We start from the raw sequence: 25034 nt of genomic DNA, 5'->3' as shown, positions 1-25034 counted from the left end.
TATACTGTATTTCATCTAATAATATGTTGTTGCTAATATTGCTGTTCTTTGTGTATTGTCCAAATATTTGGTCAATTTGTATTTTGATGCTTTGGCAAAATTGTTCTTGTGACTTTCAGGCCAATAAAACCATAGAATTGAACTTAGCAAAGCAGAGTAGTGTAGAATAAAGTAGAGTAGAGTATAGTAGAGTAGAACAGAGTAGTGTACAGAAGATTACAGTAGAATAGTGTATTATAGAGTACAGTAGTAAAGCGCAGTAGAGTATAGAGTAGAGTAGAGTAGAGTAGAGTGATAGAGGCTCAGGGGTCAGAGGGGAAAGGCCTCCCAGCATCATCGCTGATGATGTCGGCCATCTTGGATTGTAGCGGGGAAGAAAGATTGATGCGGTGAGCTCCTTTTTTTATTCCTTTACTTTCTTTTCTCGGCGATGATCAGTTAGAGCCGCCTGGTGAAGAGCCCTGCGGATAAATGATAGTTAACCACGAAATCCGGCTGTGAACGAAAGTGGAAATAATTGTGATTTTTGTCCAGAGGTCCGCTTTCGCTGCTTTCTGTTGTTGTTTTGGGAGCTAACCGACGGAGGCCCCAACCGGGACACAAACACAGCAGCCCGCCGGTCCGCTCTCCTCTCGGGCAGTCTGTTCACACAACTGCATCTTAACCGATTTCATCGGCTCACCAACTCGTGTTATACCGGCTCAGAGGTGCTCCAGCTAGGGCTTTTAACGTTGTTTTTAGCCGAATAGCGCGCTTGGTTGTGTTAGCTTGGATGCTAACGCTCCCATGTATTCGAATAGAACTAGCTGTTAGCATTTAGCTGTTAGCTTCCGCTACGGACTCAATGTATGAGCAGCTAACAAAGTAACACCAACTGTTATATGTGTTGAGACTTTACAAAGTGAACACTGGGCACCGTAAGTCGGTTTATTTGGGTTTGAACACCCTAACGGGATGTTTTATGTTAGAATTAGTCATAGTCATTAGCATTAGCTTCGTGGCTAGCATTAGCCTTTTGCGACAGTGCTGCAGCTCTTAACGTCGTTAGCTCCTAAACAAGAACAGGGAAGCTTAAAAAGCACTCGGCTGGCAACACACGGAGCCTTCCCACCAGAAACACACCGGTAATACACACTTTTATATAATATTTTAACCGTGTAAGCTCACAGTTTTTCACATTGTTTGGCGCTGTTGCACCGTCGGCAGTCGGCTAACCTAAGTTACTCTAGTAAACAAAAATATTTCTGAGAGATTCCTGTGGATCTCTGTGTTTACATCGCCTCATGTTTATCAGGGATGACAGACAAACTACAGACTAGCAGCTTTTCATCATGGTTTAAACATTTTATAGCTGGCTGCTAGCCGTTTACTCTGCCTGACGAAAGCTGATTACTACGGGGGAAATTAAGTCAATTTTAAAATGTCCAGAAAATAGTACTATTGCTTCATGTGATTGCTCCCAAATTATCGCTGAAATCGTTTGATAAAACTGTTGTATGTTAACTGGATATTGTGTTCACTCGTTTGTAGTTTGTGACAGTTGTGTTCATCTGCTTGTAATGTTTGTGTTTATTGTTGTAACAATGTTTATGCTGCTCTCTTGATCATCACTCTTGTAAAAGAGATTTTGATCTCAATAAGACGTTTACCTGGTTACATATATTCAGGGCTTAACAATACACTTAACTTATTAGAGTTCGTTTTTTTTTCTCAGATTCTCCGTGGAAATCTGTTTCAGGTTTCTTTATTGTTACATCTCATTACGCAAGTATAAGAGAGTAAAAATATTAGGTTTCAGCTTATCCACAATGCAATAAGGAAAAAAATAAATATTTAAAACTAACAGATAAAAGTATAAACAACAAGAATGACTGTATATAAAGTGAAGTGTGGATGTTCTACCTAAAATATATATGAATATCTATATGTGTATGTACATATATGTGTGCTTACGTGTGTGTGTGTGACATCAGGCAGGCTACAGGCCATCAGTGTCCGTTGTTCATAAGCCTGCGATACAGCTTGCCAGACAGTAGCAGCTGAAAGAGTCCATGGTTGGGGTGTCTGATGTCTTTAATAATCCTACGGGCCTTCCTGACACACCGCCTGTCGTATATGTTGTTGATAGACTCACAACGACTATTACCAGGATTCAACCCGTCTGCTGGCGTTGTAGTAATAAGGGAAGTGCTGATATCTAATTTCATGCCATAATTATCACAGTAAATGGTATTATCATGATAATCAGCATTTCCTGAAATCCTTCTGTTAGTTGTTGGTAACATATAGTTCCGTTAGTTTGTGACAGTTGACTGGAAATTACTTTAAATTCAGGTCCGTGTCTGTGACTCTTAGATTTCTATGCACTCATTCATAATTTTAAAGTGAATTACAGTTCATGCATTTTGCAGCAAATTCAACAAATTGTATGACCATTTACAACACATCTCTGTAGTGTCGGGCTGCAACTAACTATCACTGTCAGTATTGATTAATCTGATAGTCTAATTGATTTATTGTTTAGTGTATGAGATGTCAGAAAATAGCAACATCACAGATTCCCAGAGCTCAGGTTTGTTATCAGGTTGCTTGTTTGTCTGCCAAACTATTCAAAACCAAAGTAATTCAGTTCACTATCATTGAAGACTAAGAATTGTTGGTTTGTGGTGTTGGTATAAACATTATTCTCACTGTTAATCAATCAAATATACAGTAGTTGTTATCTGTCGATCAGCTTTCGGGTTAATCTACTAATCATTGCTGACCTGATCTAAGACACCACAGTTACAGTCTCTACTGAGACTAGTTCCATACACATCGATGTATAAAACGCATCATACAGTCTCTCCTTAAAGAGTGTTTCAGATGCTGTTCGACCATCAAGTCTCTTCAGTTCTGACCGTTTTCCCGTCTTGTCTGGTTTCACAGGTGACACGCGGCATGTTTGGTGCTAACCGGAAGAAGTTTATGGAGGGAGGGGTAGAGAGCGACTATGCGGATGACTCCAGCCTCTACTACAGCCAACAGTCCATGTTCCCTCCACACCGCCCTGACAAAGATGTAAGCTCACAGAACATCCTAAACATCCTAAAGTCTTCTGTAAGATCATTTCAAAAAGTATAAAGACTTAGAAGAGCTGTTAAAATTGAATATTTTAATGTTAGTGTAACTCTAGATCTGCTGGGATTACATATTCTAAAGAAGGAAGAGAAAGTGTGATTATGTAATATAATAATAGAGGGTGTAGACTTGTATCAATACTTTTACAATATCAACTGAAATATGTCCATAACACTGATTATTGAAGCACTGAAAGCGGCACTACATGTCTGGTTAGTTTCATAATTGTGTTTTCTTATTCTTTGATCAGCTTGTTAGTGATTGAAGTTATTGTTTAGCAGCTTGTGTTTAGACAACATTTAACATCTGAGATTTTTGGTTTGTTACAAAGTGTTTTGTAGAAAAATATGTTTATATATCTTGTCGGTATCAGAACCAGAACTTAGAAACGTATCGCATCTGCACGAGTGTTGAAGATTTTCAGCTTTAGTGTAGACGGACGTTTATTTTTGTCAGACTTATTTATTTTGTCTTTACGTATCTTCTTAATTACAATTATCCAACATAACATTTTTTCCCCAGTGGACCACTTGGCCAGTAGATCAGAGTTTTACTGACCTCTTATGTATTTTCACTGCTCCGGCAGCCAAAAAATGAAAATAACTCATTTTTTTCCTCATAATTTTGGTGATTTATTCATAATATACATCATACGTACAGCAGTGAGGTTGTTTTCCTGTAGTTATGGTTTCTTTATGTTTTGTCCTTCCTCTGCTGCTGGTAGAGAGGAGGGGCAGGCTGGTGTCGACCTCAAGTCTACAAGAATCCAACTCATTTTAAGATTCTTAGCTAATTAGACTTAATCGTTACGTCCGTTGTGATCCCGTTAGTAACAGTTCTCTATTAGCATAACGAGCTCCGTATAGCAGCTGTGGATGAGAGCGGAGTCGCCTGCTGGAAGCTCATGTTCTGCTTGTTTAACGGTTGTTTGATAAAGTGCTCGTACCGTCTTTCTTACTGCAGGATTTAGTTGTACTTACGACAGCGAGCAGTCGTAGTCGACTCGATTTAAGTACAACATGGAGTCTGTTTCATTCTGTCTGCTCTGTGTGTGTGTGTGTGTGTGTGTGTGTGTGTGTGTGTGTGTGTGTGTGTGTGTGTGTGTGTGTGTGTGTGTGTGTGTGTGTGTGTGGGGCACTCAGTTAACGTCGTCAGGAGATGTATATTGTTACGTCGTTTGGCGTCATCCAGCTGTAGAACTACGAGGTTAACTGATGTGTTTGTGTCTCTTCTGTCTACAGATGCTGGCGTCTTCCTCTGCGTCCTCAACGGGTCAGCTGTCACAGCTAGGAGCCAGCTTATATGGCCCGCAGAGTAAGACGAACACACACGCAAAGATCGAATTAAGCAGGAAAATTAATCGACAACTATTTTGATAACTGATTAACTGTGAAGTCGTTTTTGGATTCTTAAATGTAAGAATCTGCTGCTTCTCTCAGTCTCACATGATGGTAAATTGAATATTTTTGGACTGTTGATCAGACGAATCAGGACATTTAATGACGTCACCTTGCTCTCCAGCATGTTGTGATGGAGAATTTTTACTTACTCTGATTTATTTTCCAAACGATTCATCAAGAAAATAACTGGCGGATTATTTCATAATCAAAATAATTGTTAGTTGCAACACTACATTACTGTTGATTATTTTAATAAAGCGTGAAAGTTTAAAAAGACACTTTGAGATGAAGTTACAGTACATGAACGATGTAGACGAGGTGTTAGTTTGATGAGAATAAACACTTTGTTGTTTCCTCTCTCCCTCTCTTTCTCTCTGTTTCTCTCTCTCTATTTATCTCTCTCTCTATGTCTCTGTCTATGTCTCTCTCTCTCTGTCTCTCTCTCTCTCTCTGTCTCTCTTTCTCTGTTTCTCTCTATCTCTCTCTCTCTCTCTCTATGTCTCTCTCTCTCTCTCTATGTCTCTCTCTCTCTCTCTCTCTGTCTCTCTCTCTCTCTCTCAAATTCAAATAAGCTTTATTGGCATGACAGATCAGGAACCTATATTGCCAAAGCAGTACAGAAAATTATAAACATTGACAGATGATTAATAATTATACAATAGTATGTAAATATAAACAGTCATATTAAATACAATATAATAAAAGGCATTCTCTCTCTCTCTCTCTCTCTCTCTCTCTCTCTCTCTCTCTCTCTCTCTCTCTCTCTCTCTCTCTCTGTGTGTGCAGGTGCTTTGGGATTTCCCATGCGTGGTATGAACAGCAGTGCAGCACCTCAGTTAAGTCGAAGTGGACTGAACCAATCTGCCAGCCAGCTCCCCAGTCATGCCAGTACACCCAACGCTGGCACAATGCACACACCTCCCTCGCCTAGCAGGTACAACACACACACACACACACACACACACACACACACACACTCTCTCTCTGGCAGTGCATTTACGGGTCTGGAAAACATTTAAACTAATTTATTAAATCAGAATGCTGTTAAAACGGGTTAATTCCAGCTGGAAATCTCGTCGTCTTCACTGCTTGTGGCTTCAGTCTTAAAGTCTCTCTCTCTCTCTCTTTGTCTCTCTCTCTCTCTCCAGGGGTATTCTGCCTATGAGTAGCAGGAGCGTGCTGAACCACAGCCAGCAGGTGGGGGGTCCGACGGGGCAGCCGATCGGGATGGGAGGAGGGGGAGAGAGGGGAGGTGGAGGAGGGAGGAGTGGCAGCATGGGGAGTCCCAGCCGGTCATCACCCAGCATCATCGGCATGCCCAAGCAGCAGCAATCACGGCAGCCTTTCACTATCAACAGGTAACACACACACACACACACACACACACACACACACACACACACACACACCTCAATGCTGCTTCGACCTTTCATGAATCACACCGTCTGAGGTCGTTCTCTTAAAGGATGATTCCACTTCATCACAACTCATCGATAAGAGAGAGCTGGGAACACATCACTAAACCAACGAACCAAGAACATCTTGAGAACCTGCGTTTCAAGGGACTAAATTTAGCTCCTGTATGAGGTTCGCTGATTGGTCAAACGCCGCGGACACCACGGCTGCTTCAACTCGCGCACCGCCATGTTCATAAAACGAGGAAGTACTCCGATGTCGATGAGAAGACATTTCTTGTTGTTTATTAAGGTTAAAAATAAAGTTAGGCTTGAGAGAACCATCAAAACACTCAGAGTCACGTCACAGTAAATATAAAGAACAGGACGACTCGTTTTTTTCCTCTTCAGAATTTCTTTTTAGTCCGTCATTGGTCTAATTTGCGTAATTTTCACGATTCTTCAGGAAATTGAGATTTGTTCCTCTGGTTCTGTACTTCCTGGAACCGGAAGGTGACCGGTTAAAAACATGACACAAAGTATCTGTTGTAAACATCCATCACAGTTTTCCTGACCGGTGTGATGGACCACTCCTATCTTCTCCAGTCGGACTTCGTTGTAGTGATGTCGCTCAGATCTCAGTAACGGATAGAAAAGATGGTCTAAACTCTGATAATATAAGTCGTGATGGTCCTAAACCATCATGGGCAGTTGAAATAGTTGTGAAAAGTTTGAAATATTTTAAATAATAATAGTTTTAAGGCACTGTTATCGATCTTAAACGGGTTTAATCTCTTGTGATTTCAGTTCTGTATTATTTTTTTTTAGGATTGCAGCTCTGAGAATAATCCATCTGTCTGTTTTGTGTGTGTCAGTATGTCAGGGTTTGGGGTGAACAGGAATCCAGGTTTCAACATGAACAACTCACTATCCAACAACATCTTCAATGGCACAGGTAAGAAGATACCAGTTTGGCTTTAATGGTTTCGTCTTTTTTTTGGGTAGAACTTCAAATATGTTGAACTTTTCTGTCATTTCTGTCTCCAGACGGCAGTGAGAATGTGACGGGGTTAGACCTGTCTGATTTCCCGGCGTTAGCGGACAGGAGTCGAAGGGACGGAGGCTCGAACCCCACCCCGCTGCTGAACCCGCTGGCCGGCCGGGCGCCGTACGGTACGAGTATGTGTGTGTGTGAGTGCGAGACCATAAAAGTCCTTTTACTTCACATTACATACATAATTTTTAACCTTCAGTTTCAGCGCACCACTGACTGCTTTCACCTCCTTTTTTTCCAGTTGGCATGGTAACAAAGCCGTCCAGTGAGCAGTCGCAGGACTTCTCCATCCATAACGAAGATTTCCCAGCTCTCCCTGGGCCAAACTACCAAACAAAAGACCCCACCAGCACCAGCGAAGACAGCAAACCGGTTAGATTTCCTGCTTCTCCACGTCTGTATTTCTCTGTTTTTGATCCGTAAAGGGCTGGCATGGTGGAGCCTACTCAAGTCTATCTCCTCTGTCTTTTTAACTTAATATGAAAATGTGAACCTCGTGGCTCCAGAGCGAGCGATTGTTGAGGCAGTACTCGTTACGACGTCACACCAGAAAGTCAAATCAAATGTGCAGGAAGTTTTAGCGTGAGCTCACCGCCGCCGCCGCCGCCGTAACTTCTGTAGTCGCAGTTTGTATTCCGGCCGGATGACGAGCGAAGCAGCACGCTGGAAGTGTTGCCGGTTGTTCAGCAGCTGAAAAGTCTTTACAGCCTTCCAGAGGATGGAAATTTACATCAGGAACGGCTGAAATTCATTTTTGGAGACAGTCTTCCCTCCGTTATCGGCGAGCGGTCGTGTGTTCGACACGTTTTGCAGCCGACTGTCTGCTTAACGAGACTCAGCTGCAGGATTTTCAGCTGGATGAAGTTTTAAAACATGGTTTCTTTCTGTTACTCAGCTAAAGGAATAATGTATCTGTGCTAAAGCTAAGCTAGCAACCTCCAGCTACGTTTGAAAACAACAGGATTCAGGATCAGACTCCACTAGATACTGTCTAACATCTCCAGCTGCAGACATTACTGCAGGTATTCATTAGGTCCTATTCTGATTGGCTGAGGGTGAAAGTCGGGCCACACCTCCAGCCAATCAGAGTAGCTGCTCATCAATAATGCAGATTTTATGTAAATATCTTCAGAAACATCCTGTTGGAGGACAGAGAGGAGTCTGGGCTGTAAGGAAAGATGGATTTGGAGACATCTAAACAACTTTTGTTAAATAAAATGTCACAGATATGTTTAAAAAAACTCACATTTATAAAAAGGAGTCAAAAAAGGCTGTAATACCAGATCTTTAACTTGTCTTCTGCTGTTACTTCATGTACTATTTTTCATCATGGTGTCCTTTTCTTGCTTAACTTTCTACTGTTTTTTTTTTAATTGTTTTGTTTTTGTCCCATCAGAATCTGAACTCATCAGGAAAGCCCGCCTCTAACTCAGATGGTCCTAAGTTCCCCGGCGATAAGAGCTCCGTGGCGCCGAGCAACAACAACCAGCAGAAGAAAGGGATTCAGGTGCTTCCTGACGGTGAGACACACACACACACACACACACACACACACACACTCATCCACACACGGAAACGATGAAGTCGGGGTGTCAGTGACAGACTAACTCGTCTTAATGTGTGTGTGCGTGCGCGCCAGGGCGTGTGACCAACATCCCGGTCGGCATGGTGACGGACCAGTTCGGAATGATCGGCCTGCTGACGTTCATCCGGGCAGCGGAGACGGATCCCGGCATGGTCCACCTGGCACTGGGCTCTGACCTCACCACGCTCGGCCTGAACCTCAACTCACCTGAGTACGACGAACACACACACACACACACACACACACACACACACACACACACACTGGCTGCTTTATAACTGAGCCAACAAGTAGTACAATGAGTCGACAGAAAATTAATCGCCAAATATTTTGATAATTAATTGTTTTTAGTCATTTTTTAAAGAAAAATAATCTGGTTCCAGCCTCTCAAATGACTATTTCTGTTCTTCACTGACAGTAAACTGAAAATCTTTGGGACAAAACAAGACGTGAGGATTCTGGGAAAGGTGTTTTGAAAAAAGTAAAGTAACTTCAGGATATGCAGCAGACTAAATGTCGCTCCACCGCTGCTGCTACACATTTTTTTTTATCCAGATCATGAAGTTGTGTTGTAGATTTATTAATGTGTTATTTGTGCAGCCACATCGATTTATCGGTTGATCGACAGAAAATTAATCTGCAAACATTTTGATAAACGAACAAATCGTTTGTCATTTTTGGTGCAAACATGCCAAACATTTGCTGGTTCGAGGCTCATAATTTATGAGAATATGATGCTTTTCTTGGATGATAAATTACAGTAAAGTTTTGGACTGTTGGTTGAATAAAATAAGGACGGATGTTGAAATGAGCGTTTTTTTTAAACAGCTCCGGTTGTTTGTTCCTTCCAGGCAGCCGTTCAGGCCAAAGCTGCGTTACTGTCAGAGCAAAAACAACCACAGATGATGTTCGTTGTCGTGTGTTATGTAACTCAAGCTTTAAGTCTCTAAAAGTTTAATCCCGCTGTGATGCGACACTTCTGACTGAATCTAGAATCAAAGCAGGAAACACACAGGAGTAACAACAAGTCCCAGTGAGCCCACACACACACACACACACACACACACACTAACATGTACATGTAAATAAAATGCAGCCGTGACTCATGTCATTAATGACATCTCTGCTTGTTCTTCTATGACAATCCACAAAATCCACGAGAGCATTGAATCTGTTTGCAGTCTTCTCATTTTTTAGGTTTTATCAGCTGCATCAACTTGTATTTTGTGTTTTAACTGAACTATAAAGTCGACACTTGGCTGTTTTTATTTTTTTAAAAGTAAAGGTTGTATATTTTTTGCTGTTCAAAAAGAGACAACAGAGTCTTTTTAATCAATAAATGATCTAGTTTACTGAGCACATCCTTCCATCCCAACCTGGATAAGTGGATTACTGACCAGCAGCTAACTGTCCGAACCTTAATCAGGATTTACAGACATTCAGAGCCGAGCAGCGACTCGTCCTGTCAGTTAACTCAGTCAGTGAAGAACTAAACTGCTGTTAAACTGTTTTACTGTTAGTCATCAGTATGGTTTATAATATCCTGTCTAATATCAGTAATTTTAATAGTATTTTGGCCCATGTGACCTCTCCTCTGATGATTCAGTTTTATTGATTATTGTCTTTTCATTGCATCATAATAACGAAACTCACTTCTGCTTCTGCAGGAATCTCTATCCTAAGTTCGCGTCTCCCTGGGCGTCAGCTCCGTGTCGACCGCAGGACATAGGTGAGTTTGACGCTTAAACGTTGTATATTTATGGAGTGAATGTTGGACTCCCGTTCATCGGGCGGAGACAAACACAACTTCAGTGACTCGTAGACAAAAAAGGAGCTCGGTTTGTTCACAGATGTGAGCGAGAACGCAAAAAAAGACACAGATAAGATCGAGCAGCAACTATAACTGAGTAGAAGATGGACAGAACGTTAATTATTCCAAGAATAAATGTCAAACGTTCTCTGCTTCCAGCTTCTTAAATGTGAGGATTTGCTGTTTTTCTTTGTCATGAACAACATGACAAGTTGAATATCTTGACGTCACCGTCGGCTCCAGGCTCTGTGGACACCAGTTTTCACTATTTTTGAACATTTCATAGACAAAATAATTATTAGATTAATCGATAATGGAGATAATTGTTAGTTGTGGCTTTAATTTCAGCATTTGAACTGTTTGTCTGTCGGTTTTGGAGTTTTTCTGCCTCCAACCAGTTAAATCGAATTAAAGCATCTTGAAGTTTTGACACTCAAGACTCAAGAGAACTTAAACATAAATATCTGTATCTTAAATAACATTTAAGCTTTTTCAAAAAGTCAATATAAGGTGCATTTAAAAAGCAAAGGATTTGATCAGTTTAGATTCTATAATTGTTTCTCCTCCTTTTTTTTGAATCATTTCCTTCATCAACACCTTCTAGATAAACTGCAAGATTAAAACAAGTTCACACAGAGACTTGACAGTGTTTTTCTTTTTGCTTCTCTTCCTGCAGACTTCCACGTCCCCTCAGAGTATTTAACCAACATCCACATAAGGGACAAGGTATGTCCACCAGAAAACATGAGAAGGATCCTTTTTATTTGATCTCGTTAGAGGAAAAGGAACCGTAGAATAATTCAGTCCGCCTTTATGTCTGAGCATCTTATTTTACTACTTTCTTCTGTGCTAGAAATATTGTCTTATATCCGTCCACGATTGTGATTGAATGAAGTGATAAATGTCTCACTTTAACCTTTAAATCCACACTCTCATGTCTCCAGTTAGCAGCTATTAAGTTGTCTCGGTATGGTGAAGATCTGCTGTTTTATCTCTACTATATGAACGGAGGAGACCTACTACAACTCCTGGCTGCAGTAGAACTGTAAGTGAACGCTGTGAATGTTTATATATTCATGCGGTCGAAGAAGAACTGACGTCACTTACAGGTTTGTCTGTCGGCGTTCCAGCTTTAACAGGGACTGGCGGTACCATAAAGAGGAGCGGGTTTGGATCACCCGGGCTCCAGGTATGGAGCCCACGCTGAAGACCAACGCCTACGAGAGAGGGACCTACTACTTCTTCGACTGCCTCAACTGGAGAAAGGTTGCCAAGGTGATCATACACACACACATATTTCACACTTGTTACTGAGATACAGCTGAGTTTAACGCAGGATGACGTCAAATCTCCCTTTACCGTCTTTTGTTATTCTTTTCTTATTTTGTCCAGGTGATCAGCTTAACTTGTAATTCATCATAAAATTGTGATGTAAGAGAGTTTGTGTGATCATTGTCATTAAAGATCTTTCATGCATTTTATTATCACTGAAAATGACTCATCATACCTGAAGAAGACAACACACCACCAATACAATAAACAGCCGTTTCATTAAAAAACATAAATTATGATTGTAATTGACTAATTACTTATTCAGTTAAGGGCTCTATACAACTTTAGGGCAACCGTAGTTGTATCTTTTAGTCTTTTTTTTACTAGTAGAATGTCTTAAATTAGCGTTTAGATGATTCAAACTACAACTTAAAGCTGTATTTTTAAAAATAATCTCTCAAAACAATGATCTTAATTTAACAATCTTAAAATTAAGGCTGCAACTAACGATTTGTTTTTGAATATCAAGTAATCTGCCAACTATTTTCTGGATTAATGTCTGTAAAATCTAAAAAAAATGCCCATTAAAATGTCTAAAAGTCGAAGGCGACGTCTGGAAAAGTCTATAATGGATGAATAAAAAATGAATAAAAGGAGTAAGTAACCATGGAGATAGTCGCCGACGTCGCAGCTCTACTTCATAAATTTATACAGACGCAGAAGTAAAACTCTCTTATCTGTTTTTTTTTTGTTTGTTTTTAGGAGTTTCATCTCGAGTATGACAAACTAGAAGAGCGACCTCACGTTCCCTCCACCTTCAACTACAATCCTGCCCAGCAGGCCTTCTGATTGGCTCTCCCTCCTCCTGCCTGCCTGCCATTGGCCCTCCTGGCTCATCAGTCATCACCCCTCTAGGTTTTTCCACCTCCACACACTCAAAGTGAAGCTGGCCAATAAGGACTTTTTGGACTCCTGGCCACCCCCCCACCCCCCAAACACCTTTCTGAATAGACTTTATCATTTTAACTTTTCTGATTTTGTTTTTCTTTACCTCATTCTCTCCTTTTTTTTTTAAATTTTTATTTCCCACCCCTCCTCCATGAGTTTGGTTTGGTTGATCTGTTATGTGGAGCACAGACTTAATGTCAACAGACAGCACAGTACAACACAGAGACTCAGCACTGTAAATAACTGTCCATCTGATCGAGTGATTCATGTTTCTATTCAGTCTTAAGAATCGACTATTTTTGTCTAGTAAAGCTTTTAAGAAGAACCAGATTTTAACACAGGATTCAATCACCTGTCAGGATGGATAATTATTTCACACTGTGTCACGCCTCTCTGGCATTTTTGGCAGGAACTGAAAATATTTATCATTTTTTTGTCTATTTTTACCAGGTTTTCAGCATTACAGATCACACACACACACACACACACACACACACACACATCAGAAGACAGTCGACAGTCAGGAGAGGAAATGCAATGTACATTGTAGCACTATTTCTTAATAAAAGAAGAAAAAATATCTTTTTTTGGTTTGTTTATGTTATGTGGTGATACATGAAGCATTTTAAAGGCTCAACTTTTCGGTTTTTGACCTAATTTATCAGGCAGAAACAGCAGCTTATTAATTATAGACAGATACAAGCTGAGAAACGTCACTGACTGGGACGTGTTTGGCGTTTTTAATGAACCGTTACTGTTTTTCACAGTTGGCTTGTTATTTACCTCGTAAAGGATCAGACTGACGTTATATACATATCTTTTCTTATTGTCAACAAATCCCGACAACAAAAACAACGTAAATCTTTAAAAAAAAAATTTCATGAACATATAGTTTAATTTTTCAAAAAGGCTCAGTAATTTCCTAAAACAGCTGATCGCTGTAGTTTTCAGCAAACAAACAGAAGGAAATGTTGCATTTGTTAGTTGCATTTTTGAAAAAAAATCAGAAAACAATCAACGTAATGTATTTATATTTCATATCTGTTTGATCATCACTGTGGAAAAATTTTCTGGCTAAAATAAAATCTATAAAACCTTAATTCTTAAAAAAAAGTGAAAAAATCTGCAGGTATAATGAGAATATCAACAGAAATCAACATATTAAGTTTCTGCATCTTGAAAGGAAAGAAGAAGGTTGATGCTCTAAATAGATTTTAGAAATTAATTTAAATAAATTGATTTACATTGTAAAATGTAAGGAATAAGAATATATCAGGCTTTAGATACAAACACAATACTTGATAGTAGATCAGTTTGTTGGTTTGGAAACATGAGATTTGTTGACAATTAGAAAAAATATAGAAAATAGAAAATCATGTTCTTTACATGTCAGCAACAAAATTCACAGAAACAACAGATGCTTGAATATCACAGCTCTGTGGATTAAAGTAACTAGAATTTAAAATGCCAGAGTATCCTTCATACACACAGATTTCTCTGTTTTCATTGTCTGCTTTCTCATCTTTTCTTTTTTTTTTTGGTTTAAGATCCATTTCTACTCTGTTTCTTCACATTTTAATATTTAACTCCCTTTTTTTTAAGTTCTTTTGCTTTTTTCTCTTCTACCTCCCGCATTTATTGGCAGTGTTTATTCTCTGCCTGGCAACAGTCAAACCAATCAGGCTTTCTGATCATCATAAAGGTTCACCAAAAGGCAAAAGTAACCAAAAAAAAAAAGTCCCTATTTTAAAGGTGCACTATGTACGATTTGTTGGCCTGAATTTTAGTTTAAAACATTCAAAAATTAACAAAAATTATCAACAGAATGTGAAGAACATGTCAGACATATTGTGTTGCAGAGATGTCTACTGAAGTTAGCACCCAGCTAGCTAGCGCCGGTCCGTCCTGTCCTGTAATACCACTGTGTACCTCAGCAGGCGATGGTGAGTCACTGTAGCGTCCAGTCTGTCCTCGGTCCAACAACAAGAGAGGAAGAAGAAGTAGCGTCGCCCCGAGCAACCGGCCAGCAATGGCGGAGATTTTGAGCCATGCTGAAAGCTGCTGTGAGTTTCGCTGTAGGACTGTTTAATATGTTACTTCAAGTTTTTTCAGGCGAGAACATTTAGATTCCCAATATGTGGTCAGTTATTCCAAATAACGCCTGTTTGGCAATTAGCTCCGACATGGTTGGAGATGCCGCTGCTGCAGCCGCTGGCCGGGTGAGACAGCCGGTTATCTCAGCTGCATCATCTAATGTTGACGACGCCATCGCACAGATTCTCTGTAAACAGTAACCTTTATGCAGTGAGAATTCTGAGAGTGGTGGTGGGTTTAGAGGAGGGGGGGGGGGGTGGCCAAATCTTACATATTGCATCTTTAAGGCTAAGTATCATATTTTTTAAATTTTTATTTCCATTTCATGACATTAGTTTTAAATTCCCTCCAGGAGGCACCGATGTTCAGTCATGTGTATATATATATTTTCTATATATACATACATACGAGGCAGTATTTTTAAGAAAAGTGGAAAAACAAAAAGAGAAATAGTCAGAAACGAGGAGGCGCTCCCTCCTCTGGCCGCCAGTAAACGATGCAATACTAGACTTCCCGTTACCACGGAAACCACCATGGAGACGGTTTACAGGGGACCATGCCCGACTCCACCGACACCAACCTTTTAGCAACAACAACAACAACCGCTGTGCCGCGACGCGACGCGACGGCGGCGACATCTGTTGCCGTGACTACAGGGGCCAGCTCGTTCACACTGCAGCAGCAAAGCCAAGGACACGCCCACAGACCCATGTGACCTGTTCGAGAAGATTTTGATTGGAGGATGAGGACTGAGGCGCTTGGCCGTTGGCTGTTTTATTAAATATGGCAGCTAGTGTTTTAATAGAAAAAAGAATAAAATAAATATTCTGGTAATGAAACTGAACGAGGAGTCCTGAGTGTTTTTTTTTTCTTGTCTTTGTGGTGCAAAAATCTTTTGTTTTCCAGGACGGAGGAGCTCCAGAAGGTCCGACGACAACCTTCTTTTTCTTCAAACATAACTTTTAAAACACTCACTGTAAATATTATATTATATTATGTTACGTCTAACATATTTCTGACTCAGTGGAGAAAGCTTTTAGTGGAGCTTTTGTTTCTTTTATTGTCAGATCTGTAATTATTGATAGAAAACTGAGATATCAGTCTCATATGGGGCAACAATTAATTATCGCATTTTTGATTAATCAAGTGTTTGGTCAATAAAATAAAGTCCGACCGACAGTCTAAAACCCAAAGATTTTCAGTTTACTGTCACACAAATTTTCACAATTAAAACGCTGGTAACAAATTAATTTTCTTCCGATTGGCTGATCAGTTAATCAGTAGTTTCAGCTGTAGTTTTATATGTTTGTATTTAAATATAAAATGTTTATGTAAAAGTTCAGAGATGCCCTCCAGACATGTTTTAAGACGCTTTGAATAATAATTTGTATCTGACGTTTTGTTTTGTTTTTGTTTGGGTTTTTTTTCGCAAAAAAGTGAAATCACCTTGTTAAAACCTTGAATTACTTCGAACTGAAATCTCCTTCATGTAAAAATCCTGAATCTCTGAATATGTAAATGTTGATGATGATGATGATATCTCCTTCATCACTTCATCCTCCGTGTTTGTGCTCGTAGGTAAACGTGTTAAACTGAGATTTAAGGTGAGTTCAGAGAAACTTTCCTCTTTTAACAGATGAAGATGAAAACAAACTGCACAACCGTCCAACTGAAGAGTAAAAAAAACTGTTTTTTGTTTGGAGGAGGATTTTAAAATGAGCGACTTCTGACTCGTTTCTTCCCGAATTATAAACAAGAACATCTTAAATAACCGATTTACGTTCTGCCTGACAGAAATATGTATTTACATGAGCAGCAGATCATAAGATTATATTAGAAAATGAATTACTGTTGTCACTAAACACAGTCCACACTCCTCACTTCAAGGTCCACTTAGTGACTTTTTTTTAAAGAACTTTCAATCATTTCACACATCTTCATCAGCAGGTGAGAGTTTGCTCAGTTGTTCTCATGGACTTGTAGCACTTAAGTTAAACTTCAGTGTTAATTCTTGACCTTGAAAACAGCAGCTGACAAAACATTAATAATAACTTTATCTGTAAAACATCTTTCATGCAAATATTCTTTACAATACGAGATCAAAAACAACGTATGGGCAAAATACTAAATGACATGAATGAAAGCTCCGGAGCAGCTACTAAATGGACCTTGAGGTGAGATCGTTTTGTCAGCTGTGTTTCAGTAGTTCGTCCTCAGGAGGGCGCTGTAAGCTAAAGGAACCTCAACAGGCAGGCGAGCAAGTCAACTGCACTGATTAAACTGACGCTTCAATCTTTATTTAATCTATAAATTATCGATATATATCATATTTTATGTTCTCAGAATCTCTTATTTACATCCACTGAAAGGATTCATGTTGGATAATATGAAGCAGAGAAGATTATTGTAATATTTCTGCAGCCAGGAAACATTTTGTATTATTACACAACACTGAACGCTTCTAATTTTGTCGAAAGCAAATTGATTAAATTGACTTTTCATTACTGTTAATTTTCCGCTCCAAGCAGCTGAATGTGTGATGACGAGGTGACGGCTGAAGAAAATGAATAAAATGAAGTTTATTGGAGACTGTTCTGGGTCAAGGGCTGGTTTATAGCCTGCAGGTAAACACACACACACACATACACACACCATACAGACGCTAAGCATTCTGGTAAAAGCAATAAAGACTTAATGTGGTGATAAAAGCAGAAACCGGCAGATTTTACTGCAGCAGTAGAGACACAGTGGAGATTAAAATCAGCTGTTAAATTTAGAGGAAACGACTCCAAACTCTCAAACCAACCGAAAAACAGAAGAAAGAAAAACTGCAGAGTGATGGAGGAACTAACGTTGCATCTGATCACATCATGTTTGCGTTCAGATGATCGACTAACCTGCCAATTATTCCTTCTCGATTAATCAAATAACTGTATTACCAATGAAATATCAATATCAGAGCCCAAAGTGATATCTTCAAATTGAAAGTTGTTTTTTTTTTTTTTTGTTAAACAGTCAAAAACATGAAGATATTTAATTTACAATAATATGTGATCAAGAAAAGCAACAAATCATCTTATTTGAGAAGCTGGAGAACGTTTGAAACCTTTTCACTATTTTTGCTTGAAAAATGACTGAAATTGTTATTTTTCTGTCGATCGACTAATCTTCTACATGTATGTTTATGATTTGGTGTAGATATGTATCCACACGTGCACATACGTGTTTTTATTACCTTGTTTCATCTCAGTAATATTCTATTATTTAACTGGTTGTTGATCAGCCTCAACGCTGTTCTGTCTTAACAGTTATTTTACTGTCGCTACTTTTATTTAAATCTGTCCTGGTTTTGTTGCTCTATGAAGCACTTTGTAATCAATCAATCAATTCATGGACTAATTGCTTGAATTAAAACAATGATATGCTTTGTTGGAACATCGAGTCCTTCATCTTTTACATCACTGATTTAAAATATCAAACATCCCGAGAGACGATCAGAAACGTCACCTTCGTTTAGACCGCAGGGACTAAAACTTTCTCCACTGAATAGTTCCAGGAACTTTTGTATTTGACGACCGACTTGTTGGAGCTGTTTCTCTCTTATCTTGGTCCAGTTCTGGATCATCGTTTTTCTGAAAATGCTAACTTTGTTTTCAAGAAGTACAAACATCACAAATAAAATGTTTGAAATCGATGATGACGCCAGATGTCAAAGTTCACAAAGATCAAGAATGTCTGCACCCGAATTTAATACAAACAAACAGCAAGTGAAGATGAGGAGACTGTAACCTTCCTCACATCAATACATGAAACTAACAGAAGCGTCATTTTTCCATCATGGTTTTTCTTTGACTGTCGCTCTTTTAATGACGTCATCCCGTCGTGTCTTCTTCTTCTTCTTCTTCTTCTTCTTCTTCTTCTTCTTCTTCTTCTTCTTCTTCTGCGGCGGTTTAACGGCACCGACTGTTTATCTCCTGATATTCACACAACAACAGCAGGTTAGAAACATCACAGGAAACATCAGGTAGAGTTCCTGAGTTACTAAAATTGTTCCTGGTGCTCTGGAAATATTCTCACAGGACGTCTCAGTCTTCAGTGCTGAACTTCACACAAACTCAAGACTCATAACTGCTTTTTTTCTTTCATTTGCTTGTATTTAGTTTGTAAATTCTCTGCATATATAGTTTCCATGCCTCCTGATATTCAGTTAATATAAATATAATGTTATTAGTGTTTAAATAGCAGTTATGCAACGTATCTAAAAAAAAAAAAAAAAGTGTAACAAAGAGTGTGAGAGTGAGTGGGCGAATGTGAGAAGTTAAAACTGAAACTTACTTTCTTATTAAAGCAGATGAAGAAACTCCTCTTTTAAACATCACAGTCACACAACATTAACTTAACTGAAAACAACATCACGACTCATGACGTCTTTTTGTTGTTACCTTGTCTCATACAACAACAACAACAACAACAACAAGTTTCCTGTAATCTGTAATGAATCAGTCATCAGTCGGAGCTCCACAGCTGTTGAGATGCAGCAGAAACTAACATCCAAGAGTTAAAGAAACTTGAGTTGCTGAGTTTTGTTCCTGCAAAAAATATCAAGACAAACTACTTCATTTAAGTACAGAAGTTACAAAACCTTTATTATTGTGGCTTCAGTACACGATTAAAAACCAGACTGATGTGTATCGACCCAACACTCGTCTGCCTCAAGGTCAAACAATCACAGACCGACCAGTAAATACACTCAATCACACACATGAGACTCTGCAGAGAGTATTGATGAAAACAAAGATACTTGTGGATTGTCTCCAAACAATACAAGTTAAAGAACAGTAAATTTAAGTCATAATAATAATAATAATAATCATTCTGGGAGATTGACAGATGGATATTTATCCTTTGCTTTTTACTACTCTCTGTATTTCCTTTAATGATGATAATAATATCTTTATTTGTTCAACAAACAGGATTAAAACATCTGTGACAGTTTATTCTTGACTATGTGAAAGCAGTGTGATAAATTCAGCTGTTTATTATTTGTTGCAAAAACTAATTATCTAATAATGTTAGTTATATAAAGTTATAGAAAAAAATTAGATTAAAACAACAATGAAAAGTTAAGCTACACAATTGTGAACAACATAAACCAAGACTATTATATGTAATTAAATAAGGTAAAACAATTATAAAGGCGATACTTAATAGAGAGACTGTGTTAAATTAATGCAGATAGGGAACAAAATCCATTTAAAATCACTAAAACACTTCAAGAACCAAGCATCCACATCATTACTGTTTGTGAAACAGTATTTTAAACTTTATACAACCTGTTGAAATTTAGTCGTAACTTCCTCGTTTGTCAAATTACAGGACTGACTGTCGTTTTGTGTTCGGCTTCTGCTGCTGTCAATGTTTGGAGTCGAAATAACACATTGAACGTAATACGCTGCCCTCAGTATGATGGTGCAGAACAGGGCTGCAGCATCACTCCATTACATTTTTTTCCATCACAATGCTTTGAGAGTGGCAGCCATCATCTCCATAATGAGGGATATTACCTGCCGCTGGTGGGATTTTCAACCAAATGTTGCCTTTGCAGTGAAAGCACAGCCGCTCTTTGTACAGCAGCACGACTTCTGCTGTTTGAGGACAGCGGGAGCAAATATTGTGCAGCCTGATCGCATCGTCTGAATGTTGATTTGAGTCAGACGATGCCCTTTTCTATCTGTTCTGTTTTATTTTCTGAAAGCACAAATCCAGTCCAAAGAGGATACCAACTGTCGACACAGTCTGCATCATTTACATCCTTCATGCTAATACATCTCTGGAGATGTGTATATATATATACATATATATATATATATATATATATATGTATATATCAATTCCCTCCATTTTGCTTGCTTACATCCAGCCTGAGTTTTAATCTCAGGTGTGCTGAGTGATATTTTCTGTGCTCTTCCTCATATTGCTGTTTTCTGATGCTCGGTGCTTGTGAGCGCTCTGCAGAGACACGTGTTCCTCCACGCTGATGTCCGTTATTATTTGTAATCTTTTGATCCACAGAGATGATAATAATCCTGCCACATGCCTCCCTGATTACCAATGCATAATGCTGAGGCTTTATTCTGGAGCCTTTCAGTGCTTCACGTTTATGCAACAGGCCGAGACAGAGCCGCAGCAGAGGGAGATAATACCGTACGTCCACTAGAGGTTGAAGGATATCATTGTTTAAAGGTCAACACTGATATTTTTACCATGCAGCTGCAAAAAAGTGACAGGATTCAATAACTTCACTATTATTTGACCATTTTCATAAAAAGAAAACCCTTCCAGTATTCAGTGTTTATTGAGGGAAAGACTCTTAAATACTTAAACAGCATTTCGATGATGAAACTAAATTTTTCCCCTGCAACAAAACTGATCAAATGTTTGAACTGCAGATAAAAAATGACACAAGTTCTTCCTTTGTGACAACATGCTGTGCAGTCTAGCATTGTTCAAACCCACAGAACTTTATTTGTAATTCTGGTGGACATCTGGAACATTGCAAATATACCAAATATGTCAAGCTGAAATTTGCAAGCGTATGAGTCTAAAATGATACACAGGACATATATCAAATGTTTACATTGGAGGAAATGGTGCAGCCATAGAAAGTCCTCTGATTTTGAATATTTCACTCAGTGTCAGAGCTGGAACGAGATGTATCAGGACTGCAACTAATAATTATCTTTATTATTGACTACCATCACATGGTTAAGAGAGACTCTCAAACTGGCTGATTTATCTGACTTTCAGTATACTCCAACAGAAGTGTTTGTTGGATGGTCAAACTGTGTCTGAAACCCCTGTGATAGTTCCTGAAACTTTCTGAAACAGTGCATACATTTCGAGCATACCCTGACCTCTAGCCTCCTTCAGCTCATTGTTTTCTTTCTGGCTGCACATGGATGGTGTGGTTCAGTCCCTTAGACTCTCCAAACTTGCGGTAAAATTATAAGCAGCTATTTCCAGGAGACAAGTTCTGATGAACACCATTGTACATGACCTGCCCTGCACCAAGCAGCGGACAAAGTTAGAGACTAGCTGGTGAAGAAAGTGGAACATCTAGCAACTAAAGAGACAGATTTTTTTTCTCAGGAATTGGTGGAGACCAAACCAGAGCTAAAAGATTTTGGACTTACTGTGTGTTCAGACAGCACACAAAGTGAATTTTAGAGGTGGCATGATTGCATACAAAGCCAATGGAAAGATGAGATTAGGCACAAATTGCCTCAGGGCAGTGCAAATAAACACAAATGTGTCCATGTGAGCAAAACATTTGTGCATATCTTGGGGATTTACGTATCTACTTAAACGTAGAGGGACTAGAGGAAAAAGGAGAAAGGCAAAAATTTGTCTTTCAAAGGCGAAAATTTGCTTCAATTTCTTTCTGGACACCTTTACATCCATCAGTTGGACACAAACATGACACCAATGGGACGATCATGTTGTTCTGTGTCTACTGGATGTCTAAATAGGTTGCTGTTTGCTAACATGTTAGCCAGAACAACTTGATAAGCTTCTGTTCCTGTGTTCAGCAGTCTTTCTGCCCCCTGGTAGTTAACAAATGATTAAAAGCAGCCTAAACTATGCTGTCCTACAGGGATCCGTTCTTGGGCCCTTACTATTTTCCATTAACATGCTACCACTTGGTCACATTAGTAAGAAACACAGTCAGTTACCAGTTCTATGCCAATGATTCACAGTTATATCTCCTTTGACACTAACGACATCAATCAATTAAGTAATCATAGAAGATGAGAAATGTGGACGATGGTGTCTGTGTTTACAAAAAGAGTCTGATATTTGGACAGGCTGGGACAGACCACCGGCCAGCAGGAACATCATAACAGCTTCTGCACAAACACCTAATAGTGTGTTTGATATGGTTTTTGGATCCTCAGCCCTCGGCGTGTCAACAAGTGCCTTTTTTACACAGGCTGGACTCTTCACTGCAGGCTGAAAAGGAGAGAAGTCAATACATCTCAGTCAGCTCATTGATCGTTGGTCCCTGGAGGCCATTTTGGACGGCTGGTTGCATCTTTAACAGCGATCACACTCTAGCAGTCCACACACACACACACACACACACACACGCAAACACAAACACGATGAAATGAAACTTTATCGATCCACGTAAAGACACTGTGTCATCACAGCAGCAAGTAATGAAGTACAGTAAAGATAATAGACATTATAGATGACAATACACATTTAAAAACACATCATTCAACAAATACAACGACCCAGTGAGTTTCTATTATAGAAAACAGCAAGATAATGTTCCTGAAATTACATAACCGTGAAAAATAATAATACATGTAGGGTTGGCCGATATGTGGTAATATTACCGTAATGTCTACCATCAGAGATTTATACTGTGGTTGCCATTGGTTTTATTTTTGCATCATTATGTTGCATTTTCCTGAATTGTCAGGTAATTAGACAGAAACTGAATTAAACAAAAACAGACATTCCCATGTTGTGATTTTATCCTTAAACTGTTTCCCAACTTGTTTTCAGAAACTTTGCTTCATCAGCGTATACATACATATATATATATATATATATATATATATATTAGGGTTGCAGCTAGTGATTATTTTCATTATCACTTAATCTGTCGATTATTTTCTCGATTAATCGATTAGTTGTTTGGTCCATAAATGTCCACAAACGTCCACATCAGTCCACAACCCAAAGATATTAAGTTTACTGTCATTTGTCCAAGCAGCAACCTCCGGGGCTGAAAAATGAAGCTAACGTGGAAGTGCCAAAAACTGCAGTTCCTTGAACGGCCACTTGAGGCTCCAAAAGTGAGTCAATCCCCATAGACCTCCATGTTAAAATGCCCAACTTCACAGCAGAAATAAACATGTTTATATTCTGGTACAGACAGTGATTTTTTATAACTCACCCATTTAAATTTTATGAGGGTAATAATTAAGGACGTGGCCACTTTGAGTGACAGGTCACTAACCGCTAGGTGGCTTATTTCAGCAACCAGGCTTCATTCAGCCGCCTCAGCTCCACCTCTTTGTCCATTTTGGATTAGCTGGAAGTTAGGTGATGTCAGGTACTGCCAAGATGGCGCCAGCCGGAGACGCCCACTTTAAGCTTCAAAACCGCTCTCCAGAAACCAATGGGTGACGTCATGGTGGCTCCATATTTTTTACAATCTATGCATTTGTCGATCTCATCTACTACAACTGAAATGTAGAGTTTAAAAATATCTACCTTAATGCCTGTCCAAGTAGTTTATGTTTTTCTACAGTAAGCACCAAAGGTTTATATTAAAACTTTTTTGCTTGAGACCTGTTAGCTTTAGCCTAAATATTTTAGCATTACTGTATATCATGTAATTATGTAGTGATCGTGTGCATATTTAAGACCCTTTTACAAGATTCTAAGTTTAAACAACATTAAAAAGTCAGCTGCAGGCAGTTTTTTAGCCAGTTTGCAGATTTGTAATGTTAGCATTAGCTTACACTAGCTAGCTGATAAAATCTGCTGGCAACAGCTGTCATTTAAGACGACAAAATCACCTTCTGTTGGCCAGAAATGAGAAGCTGATTTTGTTTACTTCTGTGTGAAAACAAAGACCCTTTGTTTAAAAAATTATATTGATGATAATCATTCCACTGTTAGCATTGTAAACTGCTTGATGTGCTTTGGTATTGATTAAGGAGGTTGAGACTTAGCAAACAGTGAACAAGTTCATTCTTGGCCTTGAAGTTGACAAAATAATCTCATCACAAGGAACATTTAGTCGTTGTTCTGAAGCTTTTTGTAAAGACTAAAATTTCCATTTACTATTTACTTACTTTTTTTATTACTATTTATTCAGTATTTAAGTTAACGTGAACGAGAAGTCAAAATGCTTAAAGTACTCAGAAAATTCAGTCCAGTTTTCCAAATTAACCTTCGGTGAGATTATTTTGTTAACTTATTTCATTAAATATCTAAAGATGGAAATATGCTCCCGACAATCATCAGTGCAGAAAAAAGTTACTGTAGATGTTATTTTTGTTTGATTCGAGATTGGCAGATTTTGAAAACTTAAATTGTCAAAATCATTAAAACTTAGGTTTAATCTCGATGTTCATCTCATTGTGTTCAGTAAATATTTTATCAATAACTGCCTGGTATTGGTAAGTTGATCAAGACCCTACTTTTTTAGTATATTTGTCCTTTATAAAAGCAATCATGAAGCCCTGAGAAACGGAGGATTCTGAGAGAGAGTGATGTGCTCTCCCTGCACTAAGAGGCTTATCTCATCCAGCATGTAACAGTGAGAGAACAACAA

At 38.9% G+C, this 25034-nt stretch overlaps 2 protein-coding genes across 7 annotated transcripts in view; both read left to right on the top strand.

Moving 5' to 3' along the window:
- Positions 1-305: 305 nt before the first annotated feature.
- On the top strand, positions 306-13163 carry LOC122975248 (CCR4-NOT transcription complex subunit 2-like). Of its 3 annotated transcripts, none has more exons than XM_044343596.1 (15): positions 306-389; positions 2929-3060; positions 4362-4434; positions 5307-5454; positions 5669-5878; positions 6790-6869; positions 6962-7087; positions 7210-7340; positions 8365-8488; positions 8608-8764; positions 10221-10282; positions 11040-11089; positions 11308-11408; positions 11494-11638; positions 12398-13163. In XM_044343596.1, exons 2-15 carry the CDS (start codon positions 2941-2943, stop codon positions 12482-12484), a joined length of 1614 nt encoding a protein of 537 aa, XP_044199531.1. In that variant the 5' UTR covers positions 306-389; positions 2929-2940; the 3' UTR covers positions 12485-13163. The 3 variants fall into 3 exon arrangements, with proteins under 3 accessions (XP_044199531.1, XP_044199529.1, XP_044199530.1); XM_044343594.1 differs by having other exon boundaries at positions 6962-7105; XM_044343595.1 differs by lacking the exon at positions 306-389 and adding an exon at positions 432-1124 and having other exon boundaries at positions 6962-7105.
- Positions 13164-18621: 5458 nt separating this feature from the next.
- Positions 18622-25034, top strand: part of LOC122975252 (calcium-activated potassium channel subunit beta-4-like) — a 43725-nt gene continuing 37312 nt past the window's right edge. For 2 of the 4 annotated variants that reach the window (XM_044343602.1, XM_044343605.1), the window contains exon 1: positions 18622-18701. The gene's annotated coding sequence lies outside the window, so the exon portion shown is untranslated. Of the gene's footprint in view, positions 18702-23508; positions 23545-23673; positions 23945-25034 lie in introns of those variants that run through there. The other 2 variants (XM_044343604.1, XM_044343603.1) reach the window with 2 other exon arrangements.

Source organism: Thunnus albacares, chromosome 23, assembly GCF_914725855.1.
Source record: "Thunnus albacares chromosome 23, fThuAlb1.1, whole genome shotgun sequence".
NCBI classification, from domain to species: domain Eukaryota; kingdom Metazoa; phylum Chordata; class Actinopteri; order Scombriformes; family Scombridae; genus Thunnus; species Thunnus albacares.
The sequence above is the reverse complement of the archived record's forward strand: the minus strand, read 5'-3'. Positions and strand labels throughout refer to the sequence as shown.